Source organism: Myodes glareolus, chromosome 4 (assembly GCF_982192425.1).
Source record: "Myodes glareolus chromosome 4, mMyoGla1.1, whole genome shotgun sequence".
Taxonomy (NCBI): Eukaryota; Metazoa; Chordata; class Mammalia; order Rodentia; family Cricetidae; genus Myodes; species Myodes glareolus.
The window spans coordinates 16,456,666-16,471,829 of record NC_142029.1 but is presented as its reverse complement, the minus strand read 5'-3'; the positions used below and the strand labels follow the sequence as shown (position 1 = coordinate 16,471,829).

Below are 15,164 nucleotides of genomic sequence, written 5' to 3'. Positions count from 1 at the left end.
CTAAGGCTATCGGGAAACACAGGTATTTCCATTATTCACCAGTAGCAAACTGTTAAGTAGTAACTAAAATAATTTTATGGTTGGGGCTCATCAATATGAGGAACCCCGTATTAAAGGGTTAACATTTGAAAGGTTGAGAGAGCCACTGCTCTAGGGTTTTAAGTAGAGCACTTTTGGCAGCAGGATACCAATGAGGTGGCAGACTTGCCAGACCTAGAAGGCTCTTGCATCTTTCAGTCCATAGCACACTATAGCTAGCCAAGCAGAATCTGGTTTTTCCTTAGTGTCACTAGTTATGAATGTTACTATGTACATGCCCAGCAATCACGGCTCCTAAGATTTGGGGAAACAGCATTTCTTCACACTCTACAAAGCAGTTGAGACAGCACAGAACTCACTTTATTGTAGTGCTGGATTTGGGTTTCCCAAGAGCTGCATGAGTTACTGACAGATAGGACCACTTGACTGAAATCAGCCGCTGGGCAGGAACTTCCAAAGAGAGTTGCAGATAGGAGTAAAACAGTTTCAGTAACTCAAGTGGGGGTTCAGGCCAAGGGCAGAGAAAAGAGGGAGAGGCTTCTCAAAGTCTTACTACCTCCAGGGTCACCACAACTACCTGATGCTAGCCATCTTCAGGACCAGAGTTCCACTTTATGTGTCTAGTAACCTGTATTGAAGTGTGCAGCTGAGGCTCCCAGTCCTCTGGCCTCTTTCCTGCTGCTGGAAATAACTTGAGAGAAAAGATGGAAGGAAAGGAAAGGCCATCTGTCAGGGCCAGGTTCCTCCTACAAAAAAAGAGATAGCCTGAAATCTATAGTATCAGGGTAGTAAGCCCATCTGCATGTCTGCCTATGCCCACCAGTGATGGGCACAACAGAAAGAACCATGTAGGGGAGAGCTTCAAAGTACAAATCCTTTGTAAAGGTCCCTGCTAAGGCTCCAGGCATGGTCCTATCCTACTAGCCTGTGGGGTTAAAATCAAGGAAGATCCCAAGGATAATGCCCTAGAATCTGAGCAATGTGATGTTTCCATGGCTGAGACCCATCAGCAAGGTCATCCAGAACTGGGCTCATTTTGGGCCATTTGAGACAGACAGTCCCAAGTCTGCACACAGGGGAGGGCAACTATAAAAGATTAAAGCCCAGACATAAGAACATAAGAGTGAAGCCATGGCATTGGGGGGGGCGGGGAGCATTTCCAGAGGCAGGCAGAAGGGGAAACAAGGAATATTTATGGGTAAGGAGGAGGTAGGAAGTGATGGCCTAGGACAGAAGCACCAAGGAGCCTCCTCTGGCTCAGCACCGAACTCCCCAGGGTCTCCCCAGTACTGAAAAGCTGCATCCTGAACATCTGGCCCCCAACTAGGAGGCGGACATTGTATCCTGACAGGCACAAAACCTCTGTTAAAGATGACAGCAAAGCAGCCAGCCTAGAATCTCATCACAGTCATCATCCCGATACACTCCCCAGAAAAAGTTCCAACATAAAACTGGAACATTTCAGGAGGGTCCAAAGCTTCCAAAAAAACTTGGGTGGCACTGGGGGAAGGCCGAGACGGCACTCTCGGGACCTAGGAGATCACAGGTCTGCCTTCTGGATAGCTGCCTGATAGCAGCCTGATCTACATGATTAGAGTAAGGGTGAATCGGCTGGTTGCAGGGCCAGAGGAAGCATGGAAAAGACAAAGCCTTCTGAGATGAGGTGGGTGAGGCTCCAATAGGCCCTGGCCTACCCCACAAGGTGCCAGACCATGCCCAGTGGCTGTAAACCTGAAACAGTCTTAGAGCTGCCTATGTCTGTAAACAAAGCCCCACTTGAATGGAGGCATGGTAGGATAGAAAAGATGCCTGGAGCCACTGGTCTATCCCTGACATGCATGCCAGTGGGAAAGCCTTCCCTGATTAAGGGGAGGTGGCAGGCAAGTTTTAAGTATGTTTGTGTTCTCTCATGGAAGAAACAAACCCAAAAGAGAATCTATAAGGTCCACAAAGCTTCACATCCTTAAGGCGTCCGTTGATGGGTTTGGCGGCAGAAGTGCAGGGGAATATAGGGTCCAGCTGCCAAGAGCCCTCTATGCAGAGTGCAGGGGAATGACAAACTTGCAGCCAAAGGGTGAATGGTAGTTGATGCCAACCTCCTGGAAGACCTGCTGGGGAATGCCAATGTCACACAAATAGACTCGGCCTGCGTGCTCCCCCAGTGGCAGAGGCAGGCCCAGTGCCAGGGACCATTTGGCATCAATGCCCTGTTCCACTTCATGCACTGGAGGGTCTATGCTGAGCACTGGTGCCCGGTTCTGGTTTGCCCAGGCCACAGCTGCCTTGTACCAGGGCTGATCCCGCAGGAAGGCGTTCTCGGGGCAATCCAGGCAGTTGATAACCAGGTCCACAGGGCTAGTAGGGAGATCTGTAGATGGAAAGGATGCAATTGAACACTCCTGGAGCAGACAGCAGGCAGGATCAGGGTTTATGGCTCCATGAGATCTGGTGTTTGAGGAGGCACCAACTCTAATATTAGCCTCTCCAAAGGCCCAGCCTTCTCAAGAGCATGAGACCCTCACCACTTCTGCCTTGCAGACAAGGCTTTCTATCTGACTAACCCTGCAGACGCTACAAGTTCAGAGATGCTCTCTGGTCCACTGTCTGTCTAGTTGGCAAGAGGTGTTTGTACACAAAAGGCTGGCCTGTACATCCCACTCCAACCAGCCTGCCCTTCTCTGGGAATTCCTTATACAAAGGGATCCTCTACTCAGCCCTAACTTAGTAACAGGGAAAAAACGACCTCTGTTCTCCCAGCACTTAAAAAGGCTTCTCTATCAGCCAGTGAGATGGCTCAGTGCTTGGTGAAAGCACTTGCAGTCAAGCCTGATGACCTATGTTTGGCCCCCCAGGAACCAAATGGTGGAAGAGAGAACCGACTCCTCTATGTTTTCCTCTGTATCACAATATGCCACAGCAGATGTACACACACACACACACACACACACACTTTAGTAAAATGTAATAGCAATGTTAAAAAAAAAGCCTCTTCTTGATTAGGCTGTAGACTTCTGTAACAGTGTAAGAACAGGAAGTCTCAACATGTATGCAAATCATAGATAACCTAAGAAATCAACCTGACAGGAGCAAAGACTAAACTGTAGGGTCATCATCCCCAGGCCAGCCTCCTGAAGCATCTGCCATAGAAAGCTTTTTAGACAGTTAGAAGGAGGACTGCCTGGAACCTGGCACTGCATCCTCACACTAAGCCTACAGTTAATAGCATTGCTCAATTAGAGATTCACAGCTTCCCTCCTTAAAACACATCAGTATGAAGTTCCTGTGGGCCACGAATGGCTCGAAAGATTAAGAATGGAACCCTTTGTGTGTACACTGAAGCCTGCGGTTCTGGTCTAGGCTCCTCCTGACTTGCCATGTGGCCTCTAGCAAGGTCCTTCCCTCTTGGACCATCTTTGCTCCAGCTCTTACCCTATTATCTCTTTAAGTCTGAGACATTGTTCCTACACTAAAACTGTGCTTTCTAAATATCCCTGGCCTCCACACTGCCTAATCTAATTCTCAGTCTTCCCATGAATTAATTCAGAACTCTTTCCTCCACCTGGTTTACAGCTACACAGACCACTGCACCTCCCTCTCCCTCCCTGACTGCTCCTGCCCATCTCCGTAACTTCAGAAACAAAGAACTCAGTCCTCTGCCCTTCTTCCCTTTTCCTGGCTATTGTCAGCTTCCATATCCTTCAATACCTGAAACTCCAGGCTGGACCCTTCCTTTTACTACAGAGTCACAAAATTTCCTGCTTGGCAGCATCAGTCCCAACCCCTGAACACTTTACTAACATCTAACCTGAGGTGTTCTTTCTCTGTCAAGTCCCACTTCAGAGGCAGGGACTCAGGCCAAAACATTCAGAGTATATTCTTTCTCTCTCAGATCTATTATTTTATGTTTTTGTATGATATGAACCACTTGTGTGGAGGCCGGGAGAAGACTGTCAGATACCCTAGAACTGAAGCTACATAGGGTTTGGGCTGCCATGTGGACTGAATCTAGGATTAAAGCCATGCCCTGCCGCATCCAGCTGGGTAAGTGGATTTAAAAATCATTGTCATGTTTATTCCCATAACTGGGAAAAGTACCTGTCCCATATATATTTATGGAATGAGTTAGTGGGTATCCAGATCTGTCTGCGTGCCAGAAAAAGGGTAGAGCCTAGGTTATTTCCTCTAGGTAATTTAAAGAGCCCTTAGAAGCAGAGCATTGTGTGTGCATATGTGTATGCATACATGTGTGCATACATACACATGTATTTCCCCCAAATAGAGTCTGGCTGGCCTCAAACTCAAGAACCTCCTGTCCCCATGCCCTGAGTGCTGAGATTTTACGTGTAGGTCACCACCATATTGAACTAATGCAGAAAATTCTACCCATGTGATGCTTTTCTACTTAGCACCACCAGATGGCACCACCAGACCGTCATGCTACCAAGGAAGCAGAAAACCTTGCCCAATACTTGGGCACTTTTTTTTTTTTTTTTTTGTGAACCTAGGTTCACTCTCCAGTGCTAATGCTCACCTCGTAGGCTAGATACTTGCTGACCTTGGGTCTTGCTGAAGAGAGACAGTTCATTGGTGATAGACTCCAGCATCTTGACAAAGTTGGGCAGGAAGAGGATGACTTGCACATCATGGTTGGCGAGGTGCCTCCCACAACTGATACCCTGAGCCCCCTTCACATGGGGCCCACACAGCAAGGCTACCGTAGGCCTCTGGTGCACATTCTTAGGATTCAACCTAGAACACAAAGCGAAGAAGCAGTTTCTGGACACAGACTGGCCAATCCCTTAAGTCCCCAACACAGAAACAGGTAACTGTTGCTCTCAGGGGCACCCTACTCCCACTCTCCATTGCTGACCAAGTCCTAGGTCCCAGAGAAACTCAAGTCCACTACAAATCTAACAGGCCTGTAGTGTGGCCCTCACTGCTTGTTCTTCCCACTAGGAGTTCACTCAGAACAAGTAGCATAAAACCCTGTTTGCCAGAACTATGTTCTTACCCAAGAATGTCTTCATGTGAACTGTTAGATCCAAAACTCCATGTGGCAGAATTGCTCCATCTCTCACCCCCAGACCAACAAGGTCAGTTTCCTCATTCTTCCGTGGAGCTGTAAGGCTCTTTCCTGCACACGCTCAAACTATGGCCTCTGGGCAAACAGTCCTTTACTTTCCAGACTCTGAGCAACCTTTCTTTCAGTTCAGCCCAAGGCTATCAGCTCTGTGGGGATTGCCCTGACTCACGCTAGTTATTTTCCCTTTCTTGACCCCTATTGTCCTTGATTATTTGCCAATCCACCTTTGCTTCCGAGGTGCCAATAATCTGATGAGGGCAACGCTGTGGGTGACTCCTAGTATTTCCGAGGGGCTGTGTGAGCAAACCGATGAAAAGCAATCCCCAACACAGGCGTTCTCAACTGAGACTAGGCACCAGGGAAGGACTTGCCTTGCAGAAGGCAGTCACCTGTTTTCCTGCTAGTCAAAGCTGTCATGCCACTGGCTCAGATCAGCCCTGGAGGGGCCCTATTAAAGGCAGAACATAGAGAGGGAAACTGCAAGATTTAGGGGTGGAGCAGTGCTAATCCCGTCCTCCACAGGGAGGAAGAGGATAGGTATTGTCAAGACAAACTTCCCTTCCCAAAGACACTGGGAGAACTTAGTGCCATCCTCTCCACAGACACCAAGTTAGTCACTACCCCTCTAGAGCAATGGTTCTCAACATGTGGGTCATGACCCCTTTGAGGGTTACACAATCTTTTCGCAGGGGTCATATATCAGAGACTTACATTACGATTCTTAACAGCAGCAAAATTATAGCTACGAAATAGCAACGATAAGACTTGAACTCTTAAAAAAAAGAAATAGCAACGAAAATAATTGTATTATGGTCAACATGAGGAACTGTACTGAAGGGCTGCAGCATTAGGAAGATTGAGAAGCACTGCTCTAGAGGAAACAGACTATTTCTCCCTTCAGACAGAAACTGCAGAGTGCTGGCACCTGACTCACAGGGGCTGCTTCTCCAATGGGCTTTCCCTCACCCATCACAAGCCTTCACCAAGAAGAAAGTGACAGGTGTCTAGCACCCACAGCACCTCTACAGAGTAGAGATCTGGCGCCCAGTACACCAGCAGTGTCACCTGGGCAGTCCTTCAAGCTCTGAGCCATAGTTTGCTCCCTTAAATCCTGGGGCTGTAATATTTCTCTTCAGTGTGAACCTCTGAGCAGCACATAAAATTCTGTTGTGGAAAATGGCACTTGACACACAGCACAACACAGACAGAAACAGTGCCTGGCTCCCAAAAGCCTATTAACAACTGCTACCAAGGACACAGATGGATGGGTCTCCTGAGAGCTCAGACTAAGAAAAACACTAACCACCAAAAGCTAGCTAGAGAAGAGTGCACTGGCGAGGACATGCATAGCATGCCCATGTTATGGTTTCCAGACGGCTCCAAACCCTTCTCCCCAAGAAACTCATTCCAAGACCTACCCAAGTGGCTACTCTGAGCATAGTGTGTGCAACAAGCTATCCCTCCTTGGGGAGTCTCCTTCCCTCTTCCTATGCAGGAACATCAGAGACCATGTACAGCAAAGAACAGGCCCAAGCAAAGCACAAGGGGGAACAAATACTCATAACTCTACAAGGCAACAAATAGGGGCCAGAGTGAAATCCATCCATCCTGGATCAAACTTGCTTTCGTTGAGACTGCTTCAGAGCCAGGAGACACTGTGCAGCCAAGCACAGATGGAGATGTCCTAGACACTCTTCTCTGCTTCCATCACCACAGCGACTGACTCAGTGCATGTCCTCCAGACTACAAGAGGGTGGGAGAAGAGTGTGCTGTGTTGTCACTGGTGTGTGCGGTGTCAAACACAAGGTCTAGTAGATACCCACTGGTGAGACCATGCTCTGCTCCTAACAATGACCTGGGCAGGCAGGGACTATCTCCTCTGCTAGGTTTTTAGGGTGTTTCTATAAGTTTCAAGTATGGTGCTCAAAATTGATGCACTTCCTAGTAGAAGACTGAGTGTCGAAGCCCAGATCTCTGCAAAGTCTTTCGAAGTCGGGCCTGACAATTAGTAGGGAGCTCAAAAGCCCAGACAGCTGCTGTCAGTAAGTAAGGGAGGGCAAGGACTTCCGGGAGATCGGTAGGAGAGGCAAATGGAGACATGTGGCATAAGGGAGGCACACAGGAGATAGGTCCTGTGTGCATGTGAGGTGCTGTGGGCTGACCAGGCAGGACATCATCAGCCCACACTCAGGGTCACTTACCTGTTGGGTCCTCCAAGGAGAGTCAGTGCCATCTGACTGGCACACACACCAGTCATCTCAAGTCTCCGCTCTAGGGTCAGCCCATGTTTCTCAGCCACAGATAACAGTTTTTTATGTAGCTCATAGGAGACACTTGGGACCACCAGGCCAGAGTCTGTGGTTAAAAGAGGCAAGAAGCAAAGGAAAATCATTATAAGAAATAAGGCTTTAAAAAAAATGTAGGCATTCTATGCAGATTCTGAAACAGGGTCTCTCATGTAGCCCAGGCTTAAACTTACTATGTAACTAAGGATGACTTTGAACTCCAAATCCTTTTTCCACCTCCTAAATGCTGAAATTAAAAGTGAGCACAGACACAGCCAATTTATTCAGTATTGAGAACTGAACCCAGAACTTTGTGCTAGGCAAAAACTCTACCAAATGAGCTATATTCTAGGTCAAATGTCAACTTTTTAAGACTCAGCCTTGCAAGGCATGGTGAAGCATGTCTTTAATCTCAGCATTCTAGAAGCAGAGGCAGTCAGATCTGAGTTTGAGGCAAGCCTGGTCTACTAGTGTGTTCCAGGATAGTCAGGGCTATGCAGAGAGCCTGTTTTAAAAAAGAAGACCAAGCCTCACCTGATCCATTCTCCTCCCTGAAGTGAAGGCATGCTTGAGTAAATGACAACATATACACAACTTGATCTAGATCAGTGTTCTCAACTCATAGTTCGAATGACCCTTTCACAGGGGTCACCTATGACCATCAGATAACAGATTTTTATATTACGATTTATAACAGTAACAAAATTACAATCATGAAGTAGCATCGAAAATTAAAATTTTATGGTTGGGGTCACCACAACAGAAGGAACTGTATGAAAGGGCCGCAGCATTAGGGAGGTTGAGAACCACTGATGCAGATCAACACAAAGCAAGGAGAATTTGCCCTCTCTCCTTAGGTACTCAGCTTCAGGCCACTATGCACAGGCGCTACAGCACTCCATCGCAGTAACAGAGAGCTCACTTTCCCCACAGTGGGGAAAGTCATCCTGGACTGTAGTTTTCCTCATAAATAGGCTGCTCCTCTTTCCCAAGAATTGGAACAGAAAATAATGAATGCCCTTTGGCCTTTCTGAACACTGCTATTCTCATCAACTTCTTGCCAGGAAGTTCCACCCATTTGCTCCCTGCTTCCTCTTATTTCTTTCTTCCACTTAGTTCTTCCTCAAGAAAATTTAGACAGCAACTTATTTTCTCCAATGTCGTCTTCCCCCTATTTGCACACCACCCAACCTTCTGGCCACAGCAAAACAGCTGTAAAGCTACTTAAATGAACATTTTGTTTCATTCCCCAGAAACAAAATCCTAACAATTCCGCCTGGCAGCTTAGTATACTTGGAAAAGTTTATGTGGTGCACCCACATACATATATCAGTATCTGCAGACAAATGACACTCCAGAGAGCAGGAAACCAAGCAAAGAAGAAATACCAAAGTAAAAACTTGTGATCTGAAGCCCTTGCTTTAATGCCATCTTACAAATGCCAACGCTGGACTGGGCCCAGAGGATCAGACCTACTGCCAAAGACCATTTAGCTTCCCTGTCTGAAGAAACAAACATGGGCTCTGGGCTCGAGAAACGGCTCAGAGGCTAAGAGCATTGGCCATTCTTTCTGAAGATTCAGGTCTGAGACCAACACCCACATGACAGCTCACAACCATCTGTAAACTCCAGTTCCAGGGCATCTGACACTCTTTTCTGGCTTCGGTGGGTATTATATACACATGGCACACACAATACATGCAGACAAAACACCCACACATGTTTAAAAGACAAAACCAACAACAAAACAAGCTCTAGCAAGTCATCAGAGGATTGCCTACTGGCTGTGTCTGGCATTTTAGATCCTGTATCCTCAATTACATTGGACTGTGAACGCCAAGCAGGAGTGATCGTTTTAAATCAGTAGCCATGGTTTCCGGAGTGTGTTAGCTTGTTGCATCTCCATCGTCAAGACAGGTAAGGTTTCACCAACTGGTCAAATGTAAAGATACAAACCTCATGCTATTTATGATCTGGTGTAAAAACAGAAGTTTTCTTGTGGATCACTGCTCCAGCATTCTGCCTAGAAAAACTTGCCTGCCCTGCTGGTTATTTCTAGAGAAATTTCTTTTTCTTTTCTTTTTTTTTCTTTTTCTTTTTTTGGAGACAGGGCTTCTCTATGTGGTCCTGGCTGTCACAGAACTCACTCTGTAGACCAGAGTGGCTTTGCACTCACAGAGACACTGCCTTCTGAAAATGGGATTAAAGGTGTGCACTATCACTGTCCATCGAGAACTTTCTTTTACTTCTATCATGAATCCAGTCCTGACTGTGTAGATTACCCAAGCCAGACAAAAGGAGGCTCTTGTATGTTTTAGCAATAGGAATCAAGCAGAAAGCCCAATTCTACAGCATTCAGGTCTGCATCTCCTCAAGTGAAGAAGACCAATAAGGTTTAACGTAAGAAAGGCATAATGAAAAGTGCCTAACATTTGTCAAAATAAATTATCAGTTGAGTGCTTTAACCTGCCCAACCCATTTCTGTTATGGGCAGAAGTGACCAACAGCACCTTTCAAGCACTGACTCTCTAAAATTTAAGTCACTGGTGTTCCTGGCACTAAGGCAGGGTGCAGTCTGACCTTATACATCAAAACGTGACTAAAACAGCCATTTTTTTTAAGGCCCACTCTAGACAGGCACATATTAGTAGAACTAACGAGGAAGCACCGTGAGGCTGAGTTTCCAAGCCTCCTGAGCTGTCATACGCCAAACCTGTCAGGACTAGCCATACAGTCATATACCTATGTACTTCAAAAGCCTCCTTCCCTGTAAAGCCACGCAGAGTAGAGCTTTTCCTCAGCCTGTGCTCCTTCACCTGTTTACCCGAACTGGTACTGTTGGGTTTACAATGGAGTGGTTTGCTACCCTATAAATCAAGTTTTCCAAGTCTGGCTCTTGTGTTGTACACAGACAGGAATCTCTCTGGGAACAAGGAGATCCATTTTCAGCCCATTCTCGCCTCATAGCCCTGAAGAAAATGAACGCAATTCTGGGATCGGGGAAACAAGCACTCCCACTCTGGCTAGAAGCTACTACAGCTGGACACTGGATCTCCTCCCATCTCCCTGGTCTGTGCAGAGAGGAAGGGGTGCTGGTGATGGGCTGGCGTATTTCTATAACCTAGAGCGAGAAAGGCTAGAATCCTCTTTGCCTCAAGTCATATGCTGGGGACTTTACGAGAGCCTGTTTGCTTCTCCAAAAGGAACACATAAGAATCACACAATATTCCTTTTAAACATTATAAAGAAAGTTCAAGAAGCTGGACTTGCTTATCAAAAACAGTCAGGGGGAATAAAATAAACTCCAAAGGAAATGAAGCAAGAACATAGCGTGTATACTGCAAACAATAACACTGGCAGTCTGAACATGGTCCAAGCCTAATAATTCTGTTTGGGTTGGAAGGTGGATCTTTATTGTTTGAGAATCAAGGCAGTCAATCCATTTCTGGGTTTCTCTGGATATTAGTATGCATTTTACAGCTGTACTGAAGTAAGAAAGGGGGATATAACTATGCAATCTGTGACAAGCAGAGCACACTCAAGGCTCCCATTAACCTCTAGATATCAAGGAAAGCAACAAGCACAGACTGCAGAAACACAAAGGGGGCTCCTCCTTGCATTGCTCATTTCCACAGCGTGGGGCTGGGTTGTCTCCTTCTCAGGACCCAGGGGCCCAGTATTGCATATATCTGTCCTTTCTCACGCTATCACTTACGCATTCCCTATTCCAATCTACACCACTTCAGGTCTTTCTCTCCTTACAGACTACACACGTCCTCATATTCTCCATGCCCCAATCTGGAAGCACCACATTCTAGCTTCCCCTCTCACCCATCCAGGTCTAGCCTTTCTCCTGTCTAACCAGACTCTTACAGCAAAGTGCCTCTCAGTGTAGCACAGTCTTCACACACATGTGGTCCTTCAGCAGGAAAGGGTCTGTGCTCTATGTCTCATCAACAAGGAGCACAGCTCCTCTGATGGGCATGAGATTTCTCTAGGTCTGTATGTGGTACACTCACATACATACATGCAAACCATTTGTTTCCAGAGAGTTCTTAGCTCATAAGTCCAGATCCAGAGATACCCTGATCCATTCGAGGGTAACTACTGAACATTATTATCTTACAGGGTAGGCCCACGTTAGACTGTCTTACAACCTGTCACTGTAGAGAAATCAGCCAAAGGACCAGAAAAGGCTTTCCAGAGAAATTTGAGTTAAACATAAACAAGGAACTAAATTTAGTTGATTCCTGAACCAACTGACCTCTTATAATAAGCATGTGCTCATGCACATAAACATGCACTCAGGTATGCTCACACGTTCTCCCTCTCTGCTGGCAAAGAAGATTGCTAAGAGGAGCATGTGCAATTCCCAAAAAAGTGCCTATGTGCTGTTGGCACCACTGGGCATGAATATACAGGATAGCAGCAGCAAGCTGTTAGAACTCTAAAACCAAAGCTACCACCAAATGGGTAATAAACATGCCACTCCTCGTTCACTACTCTAGATACAAGCAGAATGACAGGATTTAGTATTAAAAACATGAATGACACAAGGCTAGACTGGAAGGCTCTCCAGGCCACTTCTGCAAATTACTGATCGGACCGATCCATTTCAGAGACAACACTTTTTGGAAACTGCAGTCTGTTTGCTATTAATCAGATTTAGCTTCTTTTTTCTTTCTTTAAAATTTATTTACTTATTTTATGTATTTGTATTTTATCTGCATGCACACCTTTATACCAGAAGAGGGCAGCAGATCCCTTTAGAGATGGCTGTGAGCCACCATGTGGTTGCTTATAATTAAACTCAAGATCTCTGGAAGAGCAGCCAGGGCGCTTAACTGCTGAGCCATCTCTCCAACCTCCAGCTCCCACCCCTCACCCCCCCCCCCCCGCCCCGGATTTCTCTTCTTATACTACAGTCTTCTCTTAACTTGTCCACATTCACAAGACAAAATGGTATGTCAACTAGATCGTTTCTCCAAATATTCTGGACAGACAGCCTTACTCAGCTGTTAACAATTAGAACTGAAAAGCGTTCGGCTCTTCACTATTTGAATACTGCTCAGTAAACACCTGCTTGAGAACTGTGCTTTGAATCTGGAGGAGAAACTGCTCAGTGAGACAACTGTTGCTCTATTTCAGGAACAACAGAAGGGCTTTATTCCTAACCACTGTTAAGGAAAACAAGAAAAACCAGGTGGCAAGAGGCTGCTGGGCTTCTTGTCCCCTTACTGCCATGCCCTAGTAGAATGCCACTTACTGCTACACAGCACAAGCTGCTATCCAAGTTGCTGATCAAGAGCCAGCACGTGTGCCTTGTAGTGTATTTGTTGGCAAGTATAGTAAAATAATTTCAAGAGGACAGAACTGTCTATTCCTGTCATTAAAAATAAAAGATGTATGAAAACAAAGTTGGAGAGGTACAGTATCTAACAGAAAAAATGATGTGGAAGTTTGAGTGAAAATGGCCCCATGGGCTTATAGGGACTCAAACCTGGAGCTGTATCTGCCTCCCAAGTACTGGGATTAAAGGCGTGCCCTGGGCAGTGGGAGGTATGAGCTTGTTGTAGTAAGTGTGTCACTAGGGGGTGAGTTTTGAGGTCTCAGAATTGCTCAAGTCAGATCTAGTGGGACATTCTCTGCCTGTGGCTCTAGATGGAACTCTCAGATCCTTCTCCAGCACCATGTCTCCCCACATACTGCCATGTTTCCCACCAAGATGATAATAAACTAAACCCCTGAAACTGTAAGCCAGCTCCAATTAAATGCTTTACTTTATAAGAGTTGCCATCATCATGGTGTCTCTTCACAGCAAGTGAAACCCTAACTAAGACAAATTACTACCTCTGTTTTGGTCTATTTAGGAAATGCTTTCCTTTCTCATTATGAACTTTTACTTTTTAGTCATTTAACTACAAGTCAGACCATGATCTTCCCAAGTTCAGGAATTCCTGTGGTCTAAATAATTCCAGGAAACCACATACTTCACAATCCAACCACCTCTGCACAGCCACAAGGACGACAGCACAGAGAGCTGCAGCAGGAATAAGCGGTTGGTACATCAGGCCAGCCTGGGCTACACTGTCTAAAACAAAACCCTTAAAACTAGCTGAGGTAGAGGCTGGAGTACTGGTTGCTCTTCTAGAAGACTGGGGTTGTAGTCCCAGCACCTACATGGCTGCTCAAAACTGACTGTTACTCCAGTTCCAAGGGAATCTAATGCCTTCTTCTGGGCCCTAAGGGCACTGCATACATGCACAGACATACATGCAAGCAAACACCCACACATAAAATTAAAAAGTAAATCAACCTAAAAGGAAATCATTAAGGTAAAAGAAACGCACTACAATACAGTGGCTCTCATAATTACAAAGGACTACGTAGGTGAGAGACCAAGGCTACTGGAAGATAAAGGCAGCAGTACAAACAATGTGATTCCTTCAAACTCCAATCTCAGCACATGAAATTTACCCATCTTCAATTCTTCGTGCATCAGTCAATAACTAGTAAACAGAGCTACATTTCTGGTGAAACAAACACTTATCAGGGAAACCAGACTTAAGATTAACACTGAGTCTGCAGATACAGGACATAAAGGAACAAGTATTGAAACTGTCCCTCCAACACAGCTCAGCGCTAAGTTAGCCACCATCCCCAACAGACAATATCATTACACCAACCGCCAAGTCACTAATTCCTGAAGCAAGATGCTGGCTTTCAAACAATTGGGTTTTTCTGTTTTAAGCAAATTCAAAGGAAGAGCCCATGGTGGATTCAACGGAACTCACCCGTGCAGAACTCCTTGCTCACAATGTGTGGTACTGTGATTCTACGGTAGACAATAGGCTCTGATTCAAGGATGTTTTCGTCGTGGCGGTACCTAGCAGGCCGTTCATTTGGGACACCCCGGGAACGTGTGCCACTTCTCCTCTCATAGGTGTCAATCTCCTCAAACACAGCTGCCTTGTCAAAAAGGGCCAGGTTACCCTCAAAGTCAAAATCTGTGTCTGGGATCTCCTCAATGTCATCTCCAAAGCACTCGTCATCTTTAGTCTTCATCTGGCCGTTTTTTAAACCACTTTTCTTTGGGGTTGCCTGATTTGGGTGCCTGCTACTAGATGACCCTGAGGAAAAAAAAGTAAAGTTCAAAATCAATGTGCAGGAAATAAAGGGAAAGGTATTTCTAAATCACATTAAATAGAAAAAAAAAAGAGCAAGAGCACAAATCTCCCATGGAACAATAAATTTGAAAAACCATTCAATAACTAAACATGAAATGAGCAAAACTCTTCTAAATCATAAGTGAAGAGGTGATAACAGAAGCTTTTGGTCAATGATGTCATCAATAAAACCACTAAACTGGCCTTGAACTCCCAAACAGCTTGGATTACAGGTGTGCCCCACCAACAAGGCAACAGAAGCTTATCAAATGAGAAGTGGAAGAGCCATGGCAAGGCCAGGATGGCTGCTGCTACCAAAGTAAAAGAATGGTCCACAGGAAGACATTGCTCAGTTCTTATTCTCTGTGCACCCACCAAGGTCCTTTCTAACTTAATTTATTCTCAGGCCGGATCACAGCAGGCAAGAATCCAGACGATCTGAAACTGTCCAAATAATCTGAAACGTCTTTCAGTCTTTGGCTACCCATGGTCTCTTTTCTCAGAACTGTAACTCTTCTATACATAAACATTGTCTGGACTATCAAAGATAAGTGATCACAGCAAAATAAACACCAAAACTGCAGCAACCGG

At 45.7% G+C, this 15,164-nt stretch overlaps 1 protein-coding gene across 5 annotated transcripts in view; it reads right to left on the bottom strand.

Annotated features, from left to right (window-relative positions):
• Positions 1-377: 377 nt before the first annotated feature.
• Positions 378-15,164, bottom strand: part of Edc3 (enhancer of mRNA decapping 3) — a 49,505-nt gene continuing 34,718 nt past the window's right edge. For all 5 annotated transcript variants that reach the window (XM_048423343.3, XM_048423342.3, XM_048423341.3 and 2 more), the window contains 4 exons: positions 14,202-14,537; positions 7,324-7,477; positions 4,571-4,788; positions 378-2,407 (listed from right to left, as the gene is read on the bottom strand). In XM_048423343.3, coding sequence (XP_048279300.2) covers positions 2,073-2,407; positions 4,571-4,788; positions 7,324-7,477; positions 14,202-14,537 — 1,043 coding nt within the window. In that variant the 3' untranslated portion in view covers positions 378-2,072. The remainder of the gene's footprint in view (positions 2,408-4,570; positions 4,789-7,323; positions 7,478-14,201; positions 14,538-15,164) is intronic.